Source organism: Heloderma suspectum, chromosome 2 (assembly GCF_057233095.1).
Source record: "Heloderma suspectum isolate Gila_16-S chromosome 2, 16-S_ref, whole genome shotgun sequence".
Classification (NCBI taxonomy): Eukaryota; Metazoa; Chordata; class Lepidosauria; order Squamata; family Helodermatidae; genus Heloderma; species Heloderma suspectum.
In genome coordinates, this window is record NC_139459.1 from 396175635 (window position 1) to 396185048 (window position 9414).

The following is a 9414-nucleotide window of genomic DNA, read 5'->3' on the forward strand; positions in this document are numbered from 1 at the left end:
ATTTATTTTTCTCTTCACCTCTGTTCTCCTTTTTTTTCTCTTTAAAACCATTTTTGATAAACATTCTGTTCTTCTTTTTTCTAATTTGGATGAGAAGTGTGTGACTGAGGTGTCTGAAAGAGTTCATTTAGAGAGGTTTTTCCCTCCCCATGTGGCTTAACTAGTCAGGAACACTACCAAGGCATTCGATCTGGGCCCTAGAAGAGGGGTGCTGTTGCATGAAGGGGCTGGAATAATCTCTAGCTCTGTTACAACCACACTGTTCCCTACACCCCAAGCTGCTGTGACCCTATGTATTACCCCTGCAGTAGGCCTCCTAATTTAGAAGGGCCAAGAGAGTGATAAGTCAGATAGTGATAAGTCAGTTATTTAGCCTATGCTGGGAAAAGTTGTAGATGAATGCTAAATAACGCTTGCTGTTGTCAGGCTGCCTCACTGCTAACATGTGTGGTATAAAACCCATTGTACCCCTTGGCTCTGGGTTCAGAGAACCTGTCTGATCCAACCATTGGGTACACCTGTGTGCTGTAAGTACTCAATTAAGGCTCCTTGTAAGCAAATCTGGATCTGACATATCGCCATCTTGGCACCTCTAAATTAGGAGGCCTACTGCAGGGGTAATACACCCTATTTATTTATTTATTTATTTAGCTATTTATTATTGCATTTATATCCTGACTTTTCCCCTCTTACAAGGAACCCAGTGTGGCTTACCTAGTCCACCTCCTCTCCATTTTATCCTCGCAACAACAATTTTATCCTCGCATTTTATCAATTTTATCCTCGCAACAACAACGATAAAATGCCCAATAGCTGAAGCTCTCTGCACCATTTGTCATTTGTATTTCATTTTATTACATTCTTTTAAAGACTTGCATTCTTTTAACTGTTTGTAATCTGCCCACAGAATGCTTGTTATGGTGGTGGTAGTGAGGGGGTTAACAATATTATCAACATACACATCATTCATGGGCAGGTTTTTGCCATTTCCGACGCTAAGTGGGGAGTGTGTTGCATGTCTGAATACTCCTGCATAGAGAGCAGCATCTATCCTCCATCATCTGTTTCTGCTTTGAATGAACCCCCTGCCCCCCTGGTCTTTCCTCTGTCCCCTTCTGTCTCCCTATGCTAAGTAGCAACTCCTCCATTTGGGGTGGGGCTGGGTAGAGGTGTCGGATGAATCCGGTTTGGGGGTCAACTAGGGAGTTTTCACCAGCTCAGCCCCCTGGACACTAGCTTGAAAATCCCCGAGCTTGCCCAAGTTGGGCGTGGTCGTGGTTTCCTGCTTGTCCATGAGCCACCATTTTGCGCAAAATTGCATGTTATGGAAATCACCATTTTGTGCAAAGTGGCGGCTGTAAATGGCACACTTTATGCAAAGATAATTTACTCTTTCAGTTTTGCATAAATTACAGTATTTACAACCACCATTTTGCACAAAATGGAGATTTCCCTAAAGAGCGCAAAATGGCAGAACGGACAAGCAGAACACCATGAGCTCTCACTGGGCACCCATGGACCATTCAGTGGGTTGTAGCGTGTGCCCGCCAGGGTTTGGCAAGCTGTGTACAAGGTGGGCATGAGGGAGTTCACCCATCCTTCCAAAGGGGTTCCTTGCTCAGCCCAGTACATTCCCCCTTGTTGGCAAGGGTCTCTAATATTTTATGGAGGAGGGGAGAGTCTCCATTCTTCCTTCACACAGAGGCTTCTCTGCAAGTATTTTACCCTTGAGGTTGGCCCGGGTTGCCATGTTTTTTGTTTATTCTTGCATGCCAGGCTGTGGGCATCTGAGGATGTGCAGGCTGCTTTACCTCCAGCAAATTGGAGGTTGGTTTTATTCTTCAGGATTCAACAGCAAAGCAGCTCTGAAGATACACTCAGTGCTTCTCCTTTTTGATAGGAAACAGCTTTAAGAAAAAAAATTCCTGGTACCGTCTTCTCATTTATAGAATAGAGAAATAATGAAATCATGGGCTTTCCTTTTGGTTTGCTTCCTCTTCAGTGTCTGTCCAGTGTTATCTGCAGTGTTCCCCCCATCTATGTAAAGACCTTCATTGACCTTTCCACAGAGCCACCGACAGTGAAGGTGACACACAAGGTGAGCTCTGATGGCCTGGAGACTCTCACCTGCCGTGCCCATGGCTTCTATCCCAAGGAGATCAGTGCCATCTGGAGGAAGGACGGGATGCCCTGGGAGCAGGAGACCTTCTATGGGGGTGTCGTCCCCAACTCAGATGGGACCTACCACACTTGGATCAATGTCAAGATTGACCCCAAGGACAGGGACCGGTACCAGTGACAAGTGGAACATGCCAGCCTGATGGAACCTCTAGACCTGGCCTGGCAGGAGTCTGGTGAGAGAATGTGTAGGTGGGAAGTGGCTCCCATGAGTATTGAGGGGGTGGAGTCTGGGCAGTGGGGAGGGACAGACTCAGAAAAGCCAGTCAGGCCACAAGAACGGGGGCTATGCACCGCTTCGGCCCGAATCCTGAATCCTGAAGCAGGTCGGGGTGATTCGAGCTACAACAGTCTGGCTCCAGAGTGGGTTTGGAATGGACCGAAGTGCCCTGAAGTGGGTTGGACTGCTCCTGAAGCACTTTAGGCCACTTCAGCCTGATCTGGAAGGTGCCTGCCCAGCCGCGTGAGCCCCCTACTCCTTTCCTAAACCCATGGGGAGCATCAGCAGCGGACACCATCTTAGAGGGATTCACCATGGAAGCTCTACTTCTTCTGATAAGTAAATGGTGCATATATTGAGGCCATAAAGGGGCCACCTGTGCAGTACTATAGGCATAAATGGGACATTTACTTCTGTAATGATGCATTGATGGCCCCTTTACAGCCACAACCTTCATACCATTTACTTACCAGAAGAAGAAGAGTTGCCGAAATGGCGGCTCCCTCCAAAATGGTGGTGGCTGTGAGAGTTGCCCATGGATCTAGGTCAGGAGGAGCTGGGGGGTTGTGTGGCTGGGCGGGGAGTGGGTGCGGGCCTCATGCGGCTGGGCAGTTGGGAGGCGCTTTGGCTGTCTGGATCTCACTTTTGTTCCAGAGGCCAAAGCTCATTGGCCCAGCTCTGGATCGGTCCGAGGTGGGTCGGGGCCCCCCGCACAGCATTAACAAGAGCCAATAGAAACATGTCTGTGCTTTTCAGTGAAGAACAGGTGATGTGCCCTCGTGTTGAAGGTAAGCTGGGGAGGGGATGTGACTGCTTCCAGGGGGTCGGCCATGCTGATCTAGAAACAGGAGATCAAATCCACCTTGGGTGAGGGTCGATTGTTTTGGCTCGGAGAGAGTAGAACCTTCATTCAAAACCCTCTGCTTCCACAGGGATATAATAAAGTTCCTCACAAAATCATATCCACCACCTTTCAGACACATACAACCACCGCAGGTTTGAGTGTCTTGTTAGTTCATTAATACATCTGCTGAATGGGAGGCAGAGGTTTGATGGGGCCTTTAGCAAGGTGACTTCTGGGCCCACCTTGCTCCTTGACTGCTCCTGCATTTTTCTTAACATTTTATTGGGCAGCTGCAGGGATGCTTTGCTCCCTCCTTCTCTGCTGGTGCTGCATGGGGTAGGCTTGCAACAGAATTATGGAGGAAGATGTTTGGGGTTTCCTTCACCTATTCTGTTCTGCTTCTTTCCATTTCAGCCTCAGTGGGTCACCTTGTGGGAGTCATCTTGGGGATCGTGGCTGCCGTGCTAATGGTGGCTGGCATCACATTTTTCGTCAGTAAGTGAACTGTTGTAGAGCGTCACTGCAAAGAGGTACCTGAAGACTCAGGACGGTATCCATAAGGTGGATGGTTTCCAAGTCTGGGGAGATGAGATCCAACTTGACCTGCATTACTCTTGCATGGAAAGGGTTAAATCATTTTGCTAACAACAGACTGAAGAGGCTGCCTCGAACTGCAGATGGCTGATTCAATCTGGAATGGTTGGATAGTCTGAATGAGGGTTTTGGGGAGATGAAAAGAAGACTCCCTTAAAGACCCCAGGCTTACATTTATGAAGACCTCATACTTACATTCCAGATCCAAAGGGGGCTTCCACTCCCTTTGAAAGGGCAGGCTGACCATACGGTTGTGTTCCTTAATCCAACCTTCTGAGAGGCCCAAGTGACCTCAGTGGCATGGAGCACTTTCCCCTCCCTCTTGGCAGCCTACAGCCTTGGTATCCCAAGCCCCAAATATGCAGCTCTCTTCCTAGGGTATTCAGTCATATCTGAAGGCACTGGGATGCTTGTAGGTTTTTCACTGTTTTCCCAGCCCTTCAGAACCTTTCCTACTCACTAGGGATGCTGTGGGTGTCCGTCTCGGTCCGGGATTCTGGTGGAGGACCCATGCCCAGGCCCTCCAAGCCGCTCCTGCCGAGCCCCTGCCCCCACTCAACCCCCTCCCATGCTCGCTGAGCTGCCCACAACTTACCCAGGCCCCATCCGCCTCCATCATGATCGCCATGTTTTGAAAAACATGTCTACATGCGCATTTTTTGCACATAGACTGATACGCAAAACTGGCACTGTGAATCACCAATATACGCAAGATTCGTGGCGCCATTTCGCACATAAGTCTATGGGTACCTTGTCTATTGCAATCACAGCAGAGGAGGCCAGGCCTGGGTAAGTGTGGATGACTTGGTGAGTGGGCGTGCGGCTTGAGTGCAGGTCCCAGATTGGGGGGGGCACCCGTCCATCACTACTGCCCACCCAAAATGGCATTTTCTAATGCTGCCCCAACTTGTCCTCCAGGGTCATGTGCTAGAGGGAAAGACAGTGATGTCATTGAGTGCAGGGATGCAGCACCAGTGCTCTTTGATTAGCAGCAATGCTGATGTCATCTATCACCCCCCCTCAGAATCCCATGCTCCCTCTGAGCTCAGAATCCCATGCTCCCTCTGAGCTCAGAATCCCGTGCTCCTTATGAGCTTAGCTGCAATCCCCACAGTATTTGGGAATCCCTTACCTGGTTCCGGTCTGGGCATCTGCTGCGGGGGGAGGAGATCTCTTCCTCCCCACGGAATCCTTGATGGGGGGGAGGTGATCCGGTCCTCCCTCCTGGAATCCGGCCCAGCTGGCGGCTCTGCAGCATGGCCTCCAGCCACTGCCAGGCTGGTGCAGACGCAAATGGTGTCCTGCGTAGGGAACGCCATTTGCGTCCCTACGGTAGCCCGTGATAGGCTACGTAAATATTTACGTAGCTTATCACGGCTAAAGCAGGGATGCAAATGGCGGCTGCTATGCCATTTGCACCTCTGTTCTTTGCCGTGATAGGCTACATAAATACTTACGTAGCCTATCACAGCTACCTGCAAGCACACAAATGGCGGCCGCTATGATGGCCGCCATTTGCAGCTGCAGCAGCCTGGCAGTGGCTGGCCAGGAGACCAGCTGGAGCCGCCGCTGCCGCATCAGCCCCAGGTAAGCTTCGTCCCGGGGGGATTCCACAGGGTGGCGGGGGGCAGGAGGCCGTTCTGCCGTGGATTCCGGGGGGTGGGGCGGATTCTTTAGATTCTCACTGGAGTCCATGGCGGAATTCTCTGACATCCCTAGATGGGGGAAACGAATTCTTCCAAAAACAATATATTGATATCTTTGGCAAAATGCTTTGGGGTGCTTGGCCTCGAATGGGCATTTAAGATACATTAGCTTTTCCAAAGACTTGCACTTGGTGGAGATGAAAACTGCTAACTGGTTCCTTGATAATGATCATGACAGCTGCCTGCATATTTGGACTCTCCTTGGGCATGTGACAATGGCCGCTGTCACGATGAGCTCCTGCACTTCCAAATTTACTGCTACACCGAGGCAGTGAAGTTGGAGCACAGCAGGGTGGGGGTTGATATCTGGAAATACTTGTTAGGAATCTGAATTGCTGCAGAGGGCCAGGCCACAGGCCATGCAGTGTGGGTTGATACCTGGAAAGCATTCCAAACTCTAGAAACAAGAGTTGCCTGGGAAGATAGTGAGACCCACCCACTGCTCAGGAAGAGACTGGAGGACCATTTGCCAGGGAGGGTTGGGCAACTGAGTGTGTTGCCTCACTGCAATGTGAGGGACTGGATGATCTTTGGAGGTATCCTTTAACTCTGCCTCTCTGGTTCTGTTCCTGCAGAGAAAAAGCAGTTTGGATGCAAAGCAACATCAAGTGAGTGTTCACCCTTTTCCCTACTTTGACATAATTACGAGTTCTTTGGGGCAAATAATAGCTTTGTTTGTATGAAAGGAATAAATAATGTGTGTATCTGAGAAAGATAAGCTGGGGAGAATCACGCCCCCTCCCGCCCAATCCTCTCCAAACCAAAACAACTGATTCCATCTCATTTTTCTCCTTCCAGCATGTAACCAACAGTGTAATGGCCAGACTGCTCTGGCAGGGGTAAGTGTGAGGACATCCCATCCCAAATAGCCAGGGAAAAGTTGCATCTTGTGGGGAAGATGTTGGGGAAGACTGTTGTGGAAGAGAGAGACCAGCTTCTCAAGTCAAATACATCCTCCATCCCTTTGGGATTGTATTCACACAGACAAACACCCACCTATAAGGCACATCCAGAGAGCATGCCTTTGCCCTCTGAGTTCTGCTGGAGACAGCTGGACCCTTCTTCTACCTTGTTTGGATCACTTATTGCTAGGAGAAGCTGGTCCTAGAGAGGGCAGGGCACCCCCTGGTCCTTGTCAGCCATGTTAGGGCTGAAGCACATCCAGAATATGTGTGACCTGAAGTGTTAGAGATCCATTGTGACAACAGTTGGAGGTGTTCCATGTGGAGGTGCTTGGGTTGATCTGAAGATCCATCACAGGCGGATCAAGCTCCATGCAAATCCCCAGAGGTCCCTTCAGTCCAGTGAGCAACCTGGCCAGGTATCAGATCTGAAGGTAGAAGGAGAAATGGGTGGGCAAGGCATGATCTGTAAGGACAGGAAGTGAACAAAACTCTCCAGAGGGAGATCCCAGCTCCAGCCATCAGGTTTGCAGGAAAGCCCTGCCATACACAGCACCATTGCCCTGATCCAGCCCTTGGCTCCTGTAGATTCATCATGTTGACTTCAACCCAGATGGACTCCCTCCCTCTTTTGTTTTCTTTCTGCAGCATGAAGACCCATGCTGCCAGCAGACTTTGGAGATAGAAGGTCCCCCTGTGTGAGGAGAGAGAGGCAGAGTGGATCCTCCTGATCTCTGGATCCATCTGTGCCCTTTGAGAACGTCTTCTTCATTTCCAACAAGCTAGCGGTGTCCTACTTTGATTGACTGCTTGCCTGGTGCTTGGGTGGACTTGGCATTGCTTTCTGACACCTCCAGGCCCAAGACACATTTATACTAGAGGGAAAACTTGGGACTGGAGTTCTGTTAAATCGCCCAGAGAAAAAATGGTCTCTCCTTGAATTTCTTGCCAGGAATGACAGTCGTGGTGTTAACTCTTCTTGGGAAGCATTTCTTAAAGACATCGGAAGCTGCCCGATACTGAATCAGACCATGAATCCATTGAGACCAGTATTGCCAAGACTCACTGACAAGGCTTAAGACAGGACTCTTTCCTGGCCCAACCTGGAGATTGAACTCAGGGCCTTCTGCATGCAAAGCTTCTGCTCTACCATTGAACTATCTCCACTTCCCTATGGTGCTTGATCTTTAAACAGGAGTTAGGCAGGACAGCCCTTCAAATGGAGGACTGTCCTCCTTAAAAGAGGACACGTGGCCACCCTAGCCACTGTCCTTTGCTTCCCCGTCTCTTTGAAGTGTGGCAGCGGCTGCATTTCGATGAGAACAGAAAGTGACCCACCAGCAGCCTCCTACAGCCTGGTTGGCAGGATGTGCCCATCAGCGTGACTTCAAGTAGTGCTGCATGGAGGGCGCCCCCTTGCTTTGGTAACTCTGGTAATGCAGCAGGGAAGAGGGCTCTTATTCCACTAACCATCCCAATCTGCTGCCTAAGACAAGTGACTCAGTGTAGGTCTTGGAAGCAAAAGGTGGGAGTTCAAGCCCCCCAACCCCACCCCAGGGCAAGGTGAGAACATGGCTCCAGCTCCACTCTTGCATTCCAGGAGGGGGAAAAAACAGCCCGTCTGGTCATGTCAAAGCCTTGTGCCTCTAGCAAGGGGCCTGTCTTAAATACCTGGGGGACAAGGAGCACATGACACAGGAAACATGAAGCTGGGGAGCTGCCTTCTCCTGAGTCAGACGCTTGGTCCATCTCACCCCGGTATTGTCGACAATGACTGGCAGCAGCAGCTCTCCAGAGTTTCAGGAAGGATTCTTTCTATGCCCGACCTGGAGATGCCAGGGATTGAACTCGGGATCTTCTGCATGCAAAGCAGAGGCTCCACCGCTGAACACAGTCCCTCTCAAGCTCAGCGTGGAGGCTCAGATGCAGACGATACTTCGTTCCAGACAAGGACGTTGAATTCCAAATCAATGTTGAATTTTGTTGCATGAGACCAGAGAGTTTTTCTTCTTATTTTTGGTCACATGCAAAGATGTAGTAGGTTTTACTGCATGTTACATGCTTACATAGTAAATCAGTTTTAGTCTGCAAAATTATTCATAGTAATGATTAAATATTAAATATGAGATACGTAATATTAAAATCGTTAGTAATCTTTCCTGGGATGGATTTCTTTTCTCAGAAAATTTCGCTTCCCTTATTTGCCCTGGAAAATCTGAGTCAGGTGGGTAAGTTCCTCTGTAGTGCCTACAAAGGAGCTGTGATCACTCCCAGAGTCTGTCTGTCTGTCTGTCATGCGATCATTTTAACACATGAGGAATTGGTATGAAGAATCATCTTTAGCCACCCCCCATTTTATTACAGTTGAAAAAAGCCTTCTCCATTTCCCTCAATAGGTATTCGGAGCCAAACTTAAGAAAGCACAGGGTGTTTTTGGCCATGCCAAATGATACACCGTTTCCAAGGTGTGTGCACAAAATCATCAAAGGTTGATGATCTCCCCTTCCATGACCGACTCACAACAGTTTGCTGCCAGAGTCAAAGGAGAAAGGGTTATCCCCCCACAAAACCCCAATTCCACATACCAATGCTGGCCAGTCTGGCAGAAGAAATTTACAGCACCACTCCGAATGGGGCACCATCCCCCTCTGGACCAGGAGTCAGCAGTCTAACTTAAGGGCACAAGGCAGGGCTCATGGTAAACACAGCTCTGTCTGTCAACATCGTGTCCCCTCTCTTTCCTCCCCAGGATATGCTGTCTGAGGTAGATGCTCCCCTCAGCCTAATGGTAGGGCCAGCCATCCTTCATCCAGCCCTTGATTCTGCTTCAATTCATAAATCCTGGAACACTTTTCCTGTCCTAAGACCAGAGGCTCCTTATTTCCCCTTGGTCATTATTACCTCTAGTGCAGTACCTTTTACTATTGTCCAGCTGCAGTGGCAACTCTTTCAGGTCCCTTCTGACTGCAA

The 9414-nt window shown here is 49.5% G+C and overlaps 1 protein-coding gene across 2 annotated transcripts in view; it reads left to right on the forward strand.

Annotated features, from left to right (window-relative positions):
- LOC146356537 (major histocompatibility complex class I-related protein 1-like) overlaps positions 1 to 8602 on the forward strand; it is a 28597-nt gene extending 19995 nt beyond the window's left edge. The window contains exons 5-9 of one of the 2 annotated variants that reach the window (XM_084841249.1): positions 2070 to 2354; positions 3657 to 3737; positions 6118 to 6150; positions 6341 to 6381; positions 7093 to 8596. In XM_084841249.1, coding sequence (XP_084697375.1) covers positions 2070 to 2299 — 230 coding nt within the window. In that variant the 3' untranslated portion in view covers positions 2300 to 2354; positions 3657 to 3737; positions 6118 to 6150; positions 6341 to 6381; positions 7093 to 8596. Of the gene's footprint in view, positions 1 to 2069; positions 2355 to 3656; positions 3738 to 6117; positions 6151 to 6340; positions 6382 to 7092 lie in introns of both variants that reach the window. The other variant, XM_084841248.1, reaches the window with a different exon arrangement.
- Positions 8603 to 9414: the final 812 nt, after the last annotated feature.